At 31.2% G+C, this 15,609-nt stretch overlaps 2 protein-coding genes across 7 annotated transcripts; one reads left to right on the top strand and one right to left on the bottom strand.

Annotated features, from left to right (window-relative positions):
* The first annotated feature begins 8,930 nt into the window (after positions 1-8,930).
* LOC127120916 (protein CDI) lies at positions 8,931-10,494 on the top strand. The gene is made up of 2 exons (XM_051051525.1): positions 8,931-9,130; positions 9,294-10,494. The coding sequence occupies exon 2, from the start codon at positions 9,296-9,298 to the stop codon at positions 10,103-10,105; it is 810 nt and encodes a 269-aa protein (XP_050907482.1). The 5' UTR covers positions 8,931-9,130; positions 9,294-9,295; the 3' UTR covers positions 10,106-10,494.
* A 326-nt stretch (positions 10,495-10,820) lies between these two features.
* Positions 10,821-15,303, bottom strand: LOC127120915 (uncharacterized). 6 transcript variants are annotated; one of them, XM_051051522.1, is made up of 7 exons: positions 15,149-15,303; positions 14,820-14,966; positions 13,909-13,964; positions 11,702-13,823; positions 11,479-11,594; positions 11,280-11,392; positions 10,821-11,156 (listed from the first exon to the last, which is right to left on the bottom strand). In XM_051051522.1, the coding sequence occupies exons 4-7, from the start codon at positions 13,795-13,797 to the stop codon at positions 11,049-11,051; spliced, it is 2,433 nt and encodes an 810-aa protein (XP_050907479.1). In that variant the 5' UTR covers positions 13,798-13,823; positions 13,909-13,964; positions 14,820-14,966; positions 15,149-15,303; the 3' UTR covers positions 10,821-11,048. The 6 variants fall into 6 exon arrangements, with proteins under 6 accessions (XP_050907479.1, XP_050907480.1, XP_050907481.1 ...); XM_051051523.1 differs by having other exon boundaries at positions 13,909-13,991; XM_051051524.1 differs by lacking the exon at positions 13,909-13,964.
* Positions 15,304-15,609: the final 306 nt, after the last annotated feature.

Consider the following 15,609-nt stretch of genomic DNA (forward strand, 5'->3'; position numbering starts at 1 on the left):
TGTTGTGCTGAAAGATTTGAAGTAATGCGCATTGTTTTCATAACTTATGTGTTTGATAAATTTATATATTTTGCATCACTGAATCCCATCATATAATATTGTTTATTTATATTGCAAAATAGGGGTAATTGCATAAATTGCAATTTATGGGAAATCTATGGATCAAAATTTTTGGCTTACTACAATGATCCTAAAAACAATGGAGCTATTGTAATTCTGCTCACTCATGCAATGGTAAAAGATGGTCAAGGTATTACACTATCAGACTTTATAAATACATAGCTGATTTGTATTTTTCATTATACGTTCAATAATTTTTATATTAATTATACAATTTACAGTGTCAAATGCATGGAGTGGTTCCAAATTGTTGATAAATGAAGATATCCCTGAAATTCAAGATTTTATGTCTAAGTATGGATTTTAATTATACAATTTTTAATTTTTAATTTTAATAATTATGATATTAACAAATCTTATTTACTATACATATAATTGAAATATTTGGTATAAATGAGACAATTATCATAGATAAATACATAAACTTTTTTTTTAATGAAAAACAAAAATTATGATTGATAAATACATAAAAAAATCATGCTAAAAAACATGAGACAATCACGAAAAAATATATAAGACAATCACGAAAAAATACTACAAATATCTATTTTATAAAAAAAAATATAAGACGATTATGATTGATAAATACACAAATTTCTTCTGAAGAACAAAAATTTCTCATTGAAAAACCAAACATCAATAAATATATTATATGATTGGATCAACGTACACAAATTTATTGCATAAGAGTTTTTTTTAATGTAATGGATGTTAAATGATCAATAAATGGGTTCAAAAAATTTCCACAAATAACTTTTTCCACTTTGGGACATAATAAAGTAAAACATTATTAATTTATAGTAATATAATTTGCTTAATTTTTTTTGCATAAGAGTTAATTACCACCATAATTACTTAATTACCCTAATTACAATCCATAATACAACTAATTTCATGTTCCTATAAGTAATTTCGTACTAAACTCTATTTAATACTCTATAATTTTGATTTGGGATAAAAAGAGAATTTTGAAATCTTGAATTATGGTGTGGATTTGGAATAAGAGGTGGATTTCCAAAATATGGGGTGTTTTGTTGATTTGGGATACAAAGAGGACTTCCATCATTTTGCATAAAATTGGATCATGTGTTATGTTGATTGAAGTTCATTTTCAAATGAAATGTGTACACAAAAAAATTAAAATTAAATAAAATAAATTGGTCAAATTTAGACTAGATGTGAGTGAAAAATGTGATAAAATAAATTACCTATTTATACTACTAAAAAATATTACCGTTATTTTATTGTTGTTGTAATCTTATCATTCCAAAATGAAATAAATATCCTGAAATCAAATTAGTTATTATTGTAGTTTTTTTGCCAAATATTATCGTTGCTTGATTTTCTTTAAATGACAAAATGATTTTTTTTTAATAATAAATATTACCGTTATTTTATTGTTGTTGCAATCTTATCATTCCAAAATGAAATCAATATTCTGAAATCAAATTAATTATTATTGTAGTTTTTTTGCCAAATATTATCGTTACTTGATTTTCTTTAAATGACAAAATGAATTTTTTTAATAATAAATATACTGATTTTTTAAGTGGTCTTTCTGAGATGTCAAACCGAGAATATGAAAAGAGGGAGAAGTAATATGAAACGGTTTGATGAAAATTAGGATTTTATTTAATTGAATAAATTGATGTTATTATTATTATTAATATTGTTATTTATTAATATTTATTATCATCGTTATTAATCCCATTTACCCAATTAATAATCCAAAACCACTGACAATATTATACCATTTTAACTAACTCTACCATTTTACAATTTAATAAATTTGTCTCGACAACATAAAAAAACGCCTTTTCCTATTACTTGCACGCCGACAATTTCCTTGGGAACACAACAGTCTTCACGCCTTCTTCTTCAAGAATGCTGCTAATCAATTCGATGTTATATATGTGTAACATCAAAGGTTGGATCCTTTTCAGCATTTTGCCACACACCTCTATCAAATTTATATACTTTTTTTTCCAGGTTATTAGGTTTGTAATTTTATAGTCATCTAAATTTGCAGTTACATTAATTTTTGATTTTTTTTTAAGTGAAAATGAGTAGAAAGGTTGATTCTGTGAAAGACATCAATGACTCAAAAGAAACTTGGCGTCTTGCTGTTCGAATAATGGATGTTTGGAGTGTTGTGAATAATAAGGGTATTGCACATTTGGAGATGATTGTTATGGATTCCTTGGTAAATTGCTTTTCTTTTTTTAAGTATAGATTTTTGTATGATAGTTAGTAATTACAACAAAATGCTTTTTTGTATAACATATAAAAAGAAGATTATGTTTATTTTGTTAGGGTGATCGGATTCAGGTCCTTATTCGTCATGACCATTTACTGAAATGGAAAGAGGTCATTAAGGAGAATATGACCTGCATTATAAACAATGGCAGTGTCTATAACAATGATTTTCAGTGGAAGGTATGTGATCATTCAAAAAAATTTGTGTTTCTTGGTGGTACCACAATGAAGGCAGTCGAACTTCAAAATATTCCACCTAAAGGATATTTCTTTAAAGATTTTGGTGAGATACTTCAAGGTAAATGCAAAACCGATAGACTGGAAGGTAATTTAAATTCTATTATAACTTATATAACTTATATATTTGCAAACACATTCAATAATGAACCTTACTTTAATGTAGATATTATTGGTGCTGTTAGTGAGATAAACCATATCCAATCCAACACTCCGGGGAAGAAAGTTGTTGTTTTTGTTGTGCTGAAAGATTTGAAGTAATGCGCATTGTTTTCATAACTTATGTGTTTGATAAATTTATATATTTTGCATCACTGAATCCCATCATATAATATTGTTTATTTATATTTCAAAATAGGGGTAATTGCATAAATTGCAATTTATGGGAAATCTATGGATCAAAATTTTTGGCTTACTACAATTATCCTAAAAACAATGGAGCTATTGTAATTCTGCTCACTCATGCAATGGTAAAAGATAGCCAATGTATTACACTATCAGACTTTATAAATACATAGCTGATTTGTATTTTTCATTATACGTTCAATAATTTTTATATTAATTATACAATTTAAAGTGTCAAATGCATGGAGTGGTTCCAAATTGTTGATAAATGAAGACATCCCTGAAATTCAAGATTTTATGTCTAAGTATGGATTTTATTTATTTATTTATATTCAGATTATTATACATAATTTTTAATTTCAAAAACAATCTTATTTCTATAGGTTGCCTACTAATGAACAGAAGGAGAAGCCTACTCAATCTGCAAAAGCCAGAATTTATAGAAAGAGTGTTATTGATGACAAGAAATCTAAGAGGTTGAAAATTGCTCTAAAAGAAAACGGTACATTTGATAAAAGACGCGGCAATGACTTAACAGCTTTGAGGATACCACTATCAGAACTTTCGCCAAACATACTAAATGACGGTCGTGGTATAGCCAACGTTGAAGTAAGTCGTCAACTTCATTCGTCCTTAAAGACTAAGCCAAGTACCAATAATAATATCAGATAAAAAAGGATATCAAGCAGAAACATTACCAAATTAGGAGTTAACTTATCTAAGAGGTTTGACAATACATTTGCTGCAACAACATCAAACCAAGATCCAATACCAGAATTGCAACTCAATGAGCTTTTTGCATCTGATAGTGGAGACGATAATATGAATGATGAATCTGACGGTATATTCTTAATTATTTTTCATTTGAGTTAATTTGTTTATGATATGTCATAGAATATTACAATATTCTTAACACAATAAATGTTATGTCAAAAGGTTACAGTTCAGCAACAAATTCAAGTTTTGATGAAGATGAAATGTCTAATGGAACAGATGCTATGGAAACTTTTGAAATTACATCAGGTATTTTAAAATGATTTACTATAAATAATATTTTATTATTATGAAATACAACTCATTTAACATATGAATTAAATACTATTGATGATCAAGAGGGTATTATGATATAGGGGATCCTGTCATTGAATGTCAATATTGTGGTGCAAATATGTGGTATTCGGAAAGGAAAAACAAATGTCGTCATGCGTCCAATCCTAAATTTTCCATGTGTTGTGGATCAGGAAAAGTTCAGTTACCTTTGTTAAAACCCGCTCCTAAAGTTCTACAACATCTGTTGTTTGACAACGAATCATGTGAATCAAAAAAATTCCAACAACAAATTCGAATGTACAACGTTATGTTTGCATTTACATCTCCCGGTGCGAAAGTGGACAATCGATTTAACAACGGTAGATGCCCTCCCAATTTTCGTATCCAAGGTCAATCATGTCACCGAATAGGAAGCATGTTACCGATGCCAGGTCAAAATCCACGATTTGCACAACTATATGTTTATGACACTGAGAATGAAATTGAAAACAGAATGCATGGATTCAGGTTAGATATCTATTATTTTCCAAACTTCAAATTTATTTATTTAAGAAACTTGCAATAAACTGTTTCAACTCTTTTCATTATAGTTCAAAAAGTGGAGTTGATGTTAATATTGTGAGAAAAATATCTGAAATGTTATATGAACATAATGTTCATGCACAATCATTTCGCATGGCAAGGGACAGACTTTGTGAAGAAGGTGTTTCTGATTTAAAACTTCGTTTAATATCTGAACGAAGAAATGATGGAAGGATATATAATCAACCAACTGTAGCCGAAGTAGCTGCTTTAATTGTTGGAGATGTCGACACTGCAGAAAAAAGAGACATTATAGTGCAAAAACAATGTGGCGAACTTCAAAGGATAGATGAGTATCATACCAGTTATTTAGGATATCAGTACCCATTATTATTTCCATATGGTGAGGATGGATATAGACCTAATGTGAGGCACCGTGATAAAGGGACAAATATTCGCCACTTCACAGACATAACACAGTCAGAACAGAACAATAAAGATATTTCTTGGGAAGAAGCAACAAAGCGAAATCGACTTACAATAAGAGAGTAGTTGGCCTTTAGAATTCAACCAAGATCTAATGAAGCACAAACATTGTTGCGATCAAGGAGACTTTATCAACAATTTTTGGTAGATGGTTTTACAATGATGGAATCAGAAAGACTTAGGTGGCTTCGAAAGAATCAGTCAAAACTGAGGGTTCGAAGCAAATTGCAAGTATCCTGAAGCACAAAATTTAACTTACAGCAAATTTGTTTCAAAATTTGTTTATGTTAAGAAAAAAAGAGAATGGAAACCCCGTCAAAAAGGTTACACAATTGGTAGGCTTATATGGGTTCCTCCAACAACTGGCGAATTGTACTATCTTAGATTGATGCTCACACATGTCAAAGGCCCCCGCAGTTATAATGATATAAAAACAGTGAATAACGTAAAATATGATACTTTCTGGGATGCCTGTTTTGCTATGGGTTTTATCGGCGATGATAGAGAATTCATTGCAGCTATTAAAGAGGCAAATCATTGGGGTTCAGGTCAATATTTGAGATTACTATTTGTTCACATGTTATTATCAGGCAGCATTAACAGGCCAAGACATGTATGGAGTAAAACATGTCATCTCTTAGCTGATGGAATACTATATGCTCAAAAGCGAATTGCAAACAATAGAGGTATTATTTTTCCTATATTGTGAATTTTTATTATATTTATTTGTTCGATTCTTAAAAGTAAATTTGTTTTATAGTTTACACTTATAATTACTATTGTATAAAGGTTTGAGGTTGTCGGATGAAGAGATAATGAATTTAACATTAATTGAGATTGAACGAAATCTTCAAAGGAAGAGCCGAAGTCTAAAGGAATTTGCTGGAATGCCTTATCCAAGTGGATATGTGGTTGAGCAGTTGGGAAATAAGCTCATATACGAAGAGCGGAGTTACAATCCAGCCGAACAATTGCAAGAATACAATAATTTGTTCTTAAATCTTACAGGTAAATATGTTAAATGTTTGTAAGTTTTGTCATAATTTTATAAAGTTAACTTTTAAAGTATGATTTTATCTTACAATTTTTTTTAATGTATAATTAATTTATTCACTGCATGTTTGCTATGTATTTTTTTTTAAATTAGATGAGCAAAGAGGTGTATTCAAGCGAATAATGGAAGCAGTAAACAATCAACAAGGAGGCGTATTTTTTTTTGTATGGATACGGTGGCACAGGGAAAACCTACATGTGGAGAACTCTAGCTTCCTACATAAGATCAAAGAAACAAATTTGTTTAAGTGTTGCTTCATCGGGCATAGCTTCACTACTACTTCCAGGAGGTCGAACGGCTCATTCAATGTTCAAGATTCCAATACCTACAATGGAGTCTTCTACATGTAATATCGACAAAGGTAGTGATCGTGCAGAGCTACTAAAAATGGCAAAGTTGATAATTTGGGATGAAGCTCCAATGTCACACAGATTTTGTTTTGAAGCGTTTGATAAAACCCTTAAAGACATAATGGGGCGTTCCAATTGTTCTGACAAATTATTCGGAGGGAAAGTAATTGTATTTGGTGGAGATTTTCGGCAAATATTACCAGTTGTACTAAGGGGCAACCGTTCAGATATAATACATTCTACAATAAATTCATCATACATCTGGGATCATTGTGTTGTGCTGAAGCTTACAAAGAACATGCGACTCAACAAGCCGACAATACTTCAAGTACATCTGAATTAGAATTGTTTTCTAATTGGATATTAAAAGTTGGCGATGGGAAATTGGAAGAACCTAACGATGGTTACACGGATATTCCTATTCCAAATGATTTCTTAATTTCTAACTATGATGATCCACTAGAAGCCATTGTTAGTGAAACATATCCGAATTTTCTTAACAATTACAAGAATCCAAAATTTTTGCAATCAAGAGCTATATTGGCAGGAACAATTGAAACAGTTGACATCATAAATCAATACGTTTTGGGATTCATACCAGGTATGCGTTATCCATTGTAAACATATTTATAGATACATTCATATATTTATATGTACTAACATAGATTTATAATAATAAAATTTCAAAAAATTTCCTAAAGGTGAAGAAAAGGAATATTTAAGTTCATATTTTGTAGACACTTTTGACGGTGAAGGAAATGAAGCTTTTGATGTTTTGACCCCGGAATTTTTGAATACACTTACAACTTCCGGTCTACCTAACCACAAGATTAAATTGAAGATTGGGACCCCTATTATGTTGCTTCGAAACATTGATCAACCTGAAGGTCTCTGCAATGGAACAAGGCTTATAGTTACAAGATTGGCAAACCACGTTATCGAGGCAAAGATTATATCTGGAAATAATATCGGAGGGGTTATCTATATTCCAAGAATGGATATGACTCCAACACAATCTCCGTGGCCATTCAAAATGACTAGAAGGCAATTTCCCATAACTATATGTTATGCTATGACAATTAACAAATCTCAAGGTCAGTCATTGGATTATGTTGGATTGTATTTGCCTAGAAGTGTATTTAGTCATGGTCAACTATATGTTGCAATATCAAGGGTCAAAAGCAAAAAAGGGCTTAAGATATTAATCCATGACAAGGATAACCATCCATTAAATTCTACAACAAACGTCGTGTTCAAAGAAGTTTTTGAAAACTTATAGAACGTAAGTTTTTCATTAGTTATATTATATCAAGAAATGTCGTTGTTTATTATTAGAATTTTATTGAATAAGTTGTATAAAATATACATTATGTTTTAACATTTGTTTATATGGATGTAATTGTTTTTTACAGGGTAATGAATCATCACTTCCTAAAAGGTTGCGGGCAGGTTTTGTATAAACCCAGTTTTTTAAGGACCAAAGAATTGTACGAAGTTAAATCATTTTTTGTTGCTGGACTTATTTCTCACAATTTTAACTAAAATTGTGAACCTTTTGCTTCAATATCTTTTGTTGCATTAAACCTTACTGTATCAATTGCAATTAATTTCAACATTTGGTAGTATTCATTACTATATTTTAAAACAAATGAGGTTCTGGTATTTCTTTTACATGGTTTATGTATTTTGGTTAAATAATCATTTATTATGAAGGTTAATATTTGCGCTTTTATACCTCAAATTAGTAACAGATTGGAGAATTTCATCCATTACTAAATAAATATATTTTTATTTCTTATGTCCAAAATCTCAATGATAAATGGAATGTTTATTCATAACATTAACAATGAAATGTTTATTATATATCAATATATCAATAAATTGTAAAAATATTTTTGTATTATATTTTTTGATTATTTCCTTAATATAGTATACAAAAAAATTAAGCAAATTATATTATTATAAATTAATAATGTTTTACTTTATTATGTTCCAAATTGGAAAAAGTTATTTGTGGAAATTTTTTGAACCCATTTATTGATCATTTAACATCCATTACATTAAAAAAAACTCTTATGCAATAAATTTGTGTACGTTGATCAAACTATATATATATATATATATATATATATATATATATATATATATATATATATATATATATATATATATATATAATATATATATATATGTATTATATTAAAAAAATTTTAAAATAAATTATTGCACTTGCGCGACCCGTGCGTTCGCACGGGTCCTTTACTAGTTATTAAGAAAAAAACACATTGAATATAAAAAAAACTGCGGGCTACATTATGTTAAAAACTTTTATATATTTTTTCTATTAAAAACATAATAATTAAAATATAGGATAAAACACAGGAAACCAATAAAAAATAAATTAATCAAATATGAATTCAATAATTTAACCACTTTTATATATAGGATTTTATGAAAACATTGTGTAATAGGAAAATCTGAAATTGAGAGAATCTTTCTACTATGAATAAAATAAAGTAAATAAAATAAAATTATATACTAATAATAGGTGGATTTAACATTTGAAACAATGGGTTAAGGTTCCTGATTGGAAGAGATTGAATCAAAATGCTAGATTTACTCCTTTCATTTCCGTGGACTATATATAACCCTACATTGTCGGTCTAAATCTCTATCTTTCTCTTCAATTTCAATTTCCTCTTTCTTTCCGGTAATTCTTCTGTTTTTGCTCTTTCATGTAATGTTATGTATTGGGTCGTTTTGAAAATTGAAAAAGATTACTTTTTTTCATTCTTTTTTCTGAATTATCAAATGGGTGTGTGTTTGATTTGATATCCTTATTACATGGATTAATTGTTGTTGTTTTTTTACAGAGATGAGTTTGAACAATGAGAAGAATCACTCTTCATTACCAACTAGTAATGGTAATGGAATAGCTGTTGCTGCTGCTGAGAATGAGAATGAGAATTCAAAGAAACCCTTCAAGATCTTTGTAGGTTATGATCCACGTGAAGACATTGCATTTCAGGTATGTCGTCATTCAATCATCAAAAGGTCTTCAATTCCTGTTGAGATCATACCAATTAAGCAATCAGATCTGAGAAAAGCTGGTCTTTATTGGCGTGAAAGAGGTCAATTTGAGAGCACTGAGTTCTCTTTTACAAGATTCTTAACACCTTATTTAGCTAATTATCAAGGTTGGGCTTTGTTTGTGGATTGTGATTTTCTCTATTTAGCTGATTTTAAGGAATTGGTAGATTTGATTCAAGATGAATATGCTATTATGTGTGTTCAACATGATTATGCTCCAAAAGAGACAACAAAAATGGATGGTGCAGTTCAAACTGTTTATCCTAGAAAGAATTGGTCTTCAATGGTTTTGTATAACTGCGGTCATCCTAAGAACAAGATTCTTACTCCTGATACTGTGAATTCTCAGACTGGTGCTTACCTTCATAGGTTTCAATGGCTTGAGGATGATGAAATTGGTTCTATACCTTTTGTTTGGAATTTTCTTGAAGGGCATAATAGGGTTGTTGAAAATGATTCCACTACTTTACCTAAGGCTGTTCATTATACTCGTGGAGGGCCCTGGTTTGAGGCTTGGAAGAATTGCGAATTTGCTGATCTATGGCTTAATGAGATGGAAGAGTACATGAAACAGGCCAAAAAAGAATCTGCATGAATCATGATGCGTTTTCGATGTTATAGGATTGGTATCTACATGAATATGAAGCATTTCGATGTTATAGGATTGGTATCTGCATGAATATGAAGCATTTCGATGTTATAGGATTGATATTTGTATTATTCTTAATTTCAAATTTGTTATTGTGTAAGTCTGTGTATCTGATGATGCAATTATGAGAATAGGAGGAGTATGAATGTTGCTAGTTCATATCATCTTATGTAGTTAGTGTTCTATTACAATGGCATTTTAGAGTGAGTAAAAAGCCGTTCATGATGTATTTGATTTTTTATTTGTTTTTAATGACCTCTATAGGCTTTAATAAGAGGTCTAAGTATAACTTTGTATCGAGTATTTTAATCAAGAAAGTTTTAATGTTACGATTATGCATTGTTCTTGGTTTTTAATCATGATATAAGATGAGCTTTAATATTGTTTTGTGCATGTTCAGCTCATAGTATGTCTCTTATGTAGAAATTTGTATGAATGATAGTGAGGTTGCAAAAAATCCATGATGGAGCATGATTTGAATTGATTTGAAACACATGTGATCAAGTCATGCCACGAGTGCGATGTTTGTTTTTTAATAAGTCGATATTCAGAGTATCTCAGAGTTTACAATACTTACACACGCTGTGCAACAAAACTTGTGCTAAACGCCGGTGATCCGCGAGTGTGATAGTTAAATGATATGACAAGAAAGTGCAATACCTTGTTAAATGCCAAAACAAGATCTTTATTTTGTTTTGATCTGTTACAACTTACAATTGTTAAATTATGATTTGCAGCACACCAGAACATAGACTAAGTCAGTAATGAGTGCTTGTTTTGAATCGAATCAGTATTATTTTCTATACAGCTTTTTATGAGTAAGAAACAAAAAATAGGAGAGTATAAGCTGTTTGTGATGATGATACATATATCAACACTTAATAAATGGCTAAAGGCCTAACAATTGTTTCTTTTTAAATTTTGATATCAAATCTTCTTCAGATGGAATCTCAACACCTGCTTCTGAGGTGTTAGACCACCATTCCATGATTTCTTCCTGCACAAAAGGAAACAAGAGCATCATCATACCCACTTGAAAGTTTCACTAGAGTTTATGGAGTCAAAATGGCATGGAAACGAATAGCTTCAATTACAGTAGTCCTTGATAATTGATTATTACCTCAAGAAAATCTTGATTGGATATATAATGACTTTCTACCATACACTCTATTCCTTTTACTTTCACTGACACAGATTTTCTGGTATGCTGCTCCAAACTATGTCTCCCGGTGTCTGTCATACACCAGAATAATAGAATGTTTAAATATAAAAACATGTTACCTCAAAAAAATAGATTTAGGTATAATTCTACAGTATACCAATTATATAAGCTACATGGTATCCAGTTCCTCCAAGCCCGTCTTCCCACTTCCCAAGCCGCAGTCGCAAGAAAAAACCATCGAGTTGAGATATCGATCCATGAGAAGTTATCCATCTGATACAATCATACAGAGAAATTCTGTTAAGTTGTTTATAGTTAATGCAGTATAATACATAATGTGACAGTATGTGGGTGTTAGTTAATTGGCTTGCATTACTTACTTCAGGATATCGGAGCGGGACAATTGAAGCTTCTTCACTGCATTGAAGATTTCCTCAGGTACATGTGAAATCTTCCTTTCAGTCAATCTTAATGGAGATGTTATAGTAGCCTTATCTTTGGATTTGTTTTCCTTTGAAGAAGTAGAACCGCAGTTTTTCTTGCATGATGATGCATTGCATTCTATCTTGACAGTTACAAAATCATTTGATTTCTGCATCAAACTTATATTCTGATCTGTTTCGTTATCGATTCTATCATGGACCGAGGTTTTAACTTCCGATTCATGTTTCCTTGTTGAGATTGAACTGGAACATGAAACTGCCCAGTGGTTGAGCTGAAAACATTTGATGCACATAAAAGGAAAATTTTCCTGACCTTCATATGAATTTACATTCTTCTGAAGATCTTCGAGCTCACTTTCTAAAACAGCTGAGCAATCACGAAGTTCGTGACCTCTTGTTCCGCAAAACATGCAAAACATATTTACTTGTGAGGTACATTTTGCTTTGATTGTCGGCATGCTATGTTCGATAATAACTGGTCTCCTTGCAAACTTCGAAGGTATTTGCTCTGGGTTTGCGAATCCTGGTGATGATGAAAGGTCGTTGAACAAGGAGGAAGTTGACTTCGAAGAAAATCGAGTTATCCACAGACTCCCTGGATTGTCTCTTCTGTGATCGTTATTCTCCGCTTCCTTTCTTTCAGATGGTGCATCGGAATCCACATTATCCGTTTTATTTGTATTTTGTCTGGCTGAAGATGAATTTGATGCCATTTCTTCCTTGTCCTTACTAAGATCCATGGTTGAACAATTTTCATTCCCTACTGGCTTATTTTTTCTACTTTCCTTACTGTTGAAATAATTTAGCGGTTCAACGTTATTCTGCGGCGGACCAGCATTATATCTACCTGTAGATGCTTCAAACTTGTTTGATTGAAAATGCCGTTGGACAAGGCCATTATTATCTGGAAAACAGGTTATTGGAGTAGCGTTTATTCCATGTACCATGTTACTTGGCTCTAAATCCTCGTTACTTTCTCCTTCTCGATGAAACATCCGTGTTCCTACATTCTTCGAAGTTGGACAGTACATGGACTGAAAAATGGACCTGAATCCTGTATTTTTCGGCTCACGATCTTGATTCGTTCTGCATGCGATAAATTTCTCTTCAGACCGTGCATTACGATGATCTGCATTTGCAATTCTAAGAGCTAAAGGGCTTGAATCATTTTGAATTGTTTGCGAGAGCCCTTTCACCATGCTTGAAATCCAATTATTGAATGAGCTTTCCTGTTTAATGTAGGATTTGGAACCAGAAGTTTCTTCGACGATGTTTTTCACTCTTTTACTTCCGATTATCAACTGCTGTTGTTGAAAGTTACGCCGCTTTTTACCTGTGGAAAAAAACCTAGCACTGTTACAGCTTTCAACACTTGAATTGCTGTCACTATCCATTGATAATCTTACATTTGCATCCCTGTCTGATAAGAACTTTTCCTTGCCTTTGTTTTCCGCCACGCGAATCCCACTGTTACATGGAGAATGTGAAACCGGAAGAACCTTTTCGGAAAGTAGTATCATTTCATTGTCCCGAGTTTCGTTTTTAATCTCCTTAACAATAACTCCACATGTTGCAGCACAAGTAGCTTCAGCGTCAACAATTCTTAAATCATTTTCGGCACTAGATTCCAATTTTCCTAAGGGGTTTCGGCTGGAGGACGCTAAATTAGTTTGCAGATCACCAGAGCCTCGACATTCAAATATAGGCTCAGCTACGGTATGTAAATCATCATCCTCTATTCCGACTACCTTTTTTCCTTTACCGATATTATTTTCTTGTTCGACTTTAGAATCTGGCTTGACATCTGCATCACTCATTGTATCTGCATTACCTCTATCGACACACGCGACAGCTATAGGTTCATGAGTGATAGAGTTGCAATAAGTAACACTTTGCGGCGGAGAAAGAACCATACAACAGCTTGGTCCAGCAACGCGAAAAAGAGAACTATTTTTATCGGCACATTTAAGACTTAAACCTTTTTCTGGAGACCAAACTATTTCAGACAGAGGATCAGTTGTAGCTAATTTCATGTCAGCTCTGGAAGCTGCATTTGCACCTGCACATGATTCATTTTTCAAAATCTTCCAATTGCATTCGTTAGCATTATTCAGAAAGAGTTCACTATCAGTCTTTGATTTTACATTCTTGTTTTCTTCTCGACTCATCTTCAGAAAGATAAACTCTTCACATATAGGTCCTGAAATATTATTCGGGTCGAAATTACCTGTCATGTTGAACCTTGAAATGAAAATAGGAGGCAACTAATTTCTTAATAACAGCAACATTAAGCATAGCACCAAATTACTTGACTGAAATATGCGTTACTCGGTTCCCGAGTAAAATTCTCTGTATGGACTAGTCCAACACAGAAATTATTAGCGTCTAGTGAGATTTGAACCTCGATATTTAAGGGAACACATTCTTAAGTCTCAAGTATTCACCAACTGTTCAACCCGGGTTATTATTCTTACTTCTTTATGCATCATTCTTAATTCAACTATTTTAGATTTAGATTATGTATAAATTATTTCTATAACACAAGATAAAATAAATGTTTTCATATGCTCGCATGGAGAGCTTATGTAAATAAGCTAAAAAGAGCTTATAAACATGGTCATAAGGTGTTTCTATAAATTTTCTAAGATAATCTTCCAAGTGTTTATGCCAAAAGTTCTGATTGAAATCAACCAAGTGTTTATCTTATAAGTGCTTATGTATAAATTATTTCAATAACACAAGACAAAATAACTGTTTCCATGACCTATCTTGAAGATAAGTTCAATAACACAAGACAAAAACAGCTTATAAAATAAGTTATTTTCATAAGTTTTCTTCTCAGATAATCTCACAAGTGTTTATATCAAAAGATAAGTTCAAATAAGTCAATTTAAACTCCACTCAGTAGTTAACTAACAAAGACGGCCAAATTGTTTCACAAAAGCATTATAAGTTGTTTGTTTTTTTTTGACACAAAAGGCATTATAAGTTAGGTTGTCATGAAGTTAAAAATAATCTGTTGCCATGGATAATGTGAAGGAGAATTCATTCATACCATATACTCAAACTGTTAGAGAAGAAGCTCATGAATGGATTTCATCTCAAAGATGCATCCTTGTTCATGAAAAATCTTCATAACAAGAATCAAGTGCTGAAATAGAATTTAACTGTGCTGAAAAATCTTCATGTCCATCACAAAACACTGCACTAAGAAAATACTATTATTGATACTATTATTAATAAAAAAACCCTACAAAATAGTAGTAGTATTATTATATTGAAGTTAGAATCTACTAGATTAAATTAATGGATAAGATAAAGTGGATAATATGATGTAAAGAAAGTAGAATCCATAAAGTGAGGAAGCAATGGAAAGAAACATACCAGTTATGTTAGTTTGATTGAGAGAAGAAGAGAGGAGAAGATAGAAGGGAAAGTGAAGTTGCAAAGTTTTGAGTGACAGTTAATGTGAAGCTGCCTTGTCTTTAATTTCTGAGTTATATGAGGTTGAGGTTCTGCCACATGGATATGTTCTATGCCAGTGACCACTTATATACGGTCGTGATATTTATTCAATACAGACATTTTGTCATATCTCTGAATTCTATGATTTAACACACAAATCAATGAGATCTCTAACACACTTATTCAAAATATTCTATTGGTTAATCTTTCCGTTTTAAAATTAAGGCTTAATTCGGAGTTATTATAGTTTTTTAATTTTGATTCTTTAATTTTTCAAAACTGATTCATTTTAATTTTTCGATATTTTTTTAAAATAATCAATTTTTTTTAAAAAAATTCTGAAATAATCAATTTTTCAAAAAAATAAATAAATAATTAAA

This window comes from Lathyrus oleraceus, chromosome 2 (genome assembly GCF_024323335.1).
Source record: "Lathyrus oleraceus cultivar Zhongwan6 chromosome 2, CAAS_Psat_ZW6_1.0, whole genome shotgun sequence".
NCBI lineage: Eukaryota > Viridiplantae > Streptophyta > Magnoliopsida > Fabales > Fabaceae > Lathyrus > Lathyrus oleraceus.

Excerpts from the sequence above, each read along its gene's own strand:
- LOC127120915 (XM_051051518.1), bottom strand. The coding sequence starts at position 13,932 with ATGAGTCGAGAAGAAAACAAGAATGTAAAATCAAAGACTGATAGTGAA. Across the intron at positions 11,393-11,478 it reads CCATGTAGCTTATATAATTG|ACACCGGGAGACATAGTTTG; the intron begins GTATACTGTAGA and ends GGTGTATGACAG. Across the intron at positions 11,157-11,279 it reads CCAATCAAGATTTTCTTGAG|GAAGAAATCATGGAATGGTG; the intron begins GTAATAATCAAT and ends CCTTTTGTGCAG.
- LOC127120916 (XM_051051525.1), top strand. The coding sequence starts at position 9,296 with ATGAGTTTGAACAATGAGAAGAATCACTCTTCATTACCAACTAGTAAT.